Source organism: Plasmodium vivax, genomic scaffold, assembly GCF_000002415.2.
Source record: "Plasmodium vivax scf_5507 genomic scaffold, whole genome shotgun sequence".
In the NCBI taxonomy this organism is placed as follows: domain Eukaryota; phylum Apicomplexa; class Aconoidasida; order Haemosporida; family Plasmodiidae; genus Plasmodium; species Plasmodium vivax.
In genome coordinates, this window is record NW_001850998.1 from 1 (window position 1) to 948 (window position 948).

At 19.5% G+C, this 948-nt stretch overlaps 1 protein-coding gene across 1 annotated transcript, besides 1 other annotated feature; it reads right to left on the minus strand.

Annotated features, from left to right (window-relative positions):
* Positions 1 to 404, minus strand: PVX_059690 (variable surface protein Vir26, putative; the record flags this gene model as incomplete). Its single annotated transcript, XM_001612361.1, has 2 exons — positions 1 to 218; positions 357 to 404. Coding segments are annotated over 2 exons (266 nt in total), but the record flags the coding sequence as incomplete, so codon positions are not given.
* Positions 405 to 932: 528 nt separating this feature from the next.
* Positions 933 to 948: part of a microsatellite that runs on past the window's edge.

Sequence of the window (948 nt, forward strand, 5' to 3'; positions counted from 1 at the left end):
TCAAAGTAATCATTATTATTTCCTCCATTTGTAGCATATACCCTGTATAAATTGCTATACACTTCCTCCAGTAGTATATTAACTTCATCGAATATTGTCCATTTATCTGAAGAAACAAAAGGACAGGATTCATAATTATCATTATATTTACTATGGCTACAGGGCCAATTAAATTCATCATAAATTTTGTAAAAATTCGAATCTTCTATAAATTCATACTATTACAAAAAAGAAAAAATTAGATATATATATATGCAAACATATAATATGCATTAAATAATTATAGAATATTATTTGTTAAAAAAAATTTAAACACTTTAATGCGAATAACATGTTTTACAAAAATAAATTTATACTTCTTTTTTAATATTATCTGCAGAAAAATCTTTATCCCTAGTAGTCATGTTTGATTATTTAAATTAAAATATATGTATCAATTTTAGTAATTATATTAGGAAATATAGATGCGTGTGTTCTAAAAATTATGTTTATTTATTTTTAGCTATTTGGCATAGAAATATACATATATTAATATTTCRCTTTAACAAATTATTTCATAAGGAATTTAAATTATTATTGTTTACATATAATGGAAAAAGTGGTTAATAATTTTTAGGAAACTAAAAGATTTGCAAAAAACTATTAGTAAAAGTGAAAATATAGTATTTTAAGGAAAATACTTATTTATACTATGTAATTAAATCATTTAATAGGTAAACTTAGAATTATTCTATAAAAATAGGGAATTTTCGTTAACATATATTAGCATATGTAGTAAAGCAAAATATATATTTAAAACCTGAAATTTAAAATGATTGAAATATAAAATTGTAAAGAATACATAAGAAATAATTATTATGAATTACGTTTTATTCATTTAAATGCTATATTTAATATTAATTAATTGGTTTTTAATTGGGAATATAGTTGGCATATATATATATATAT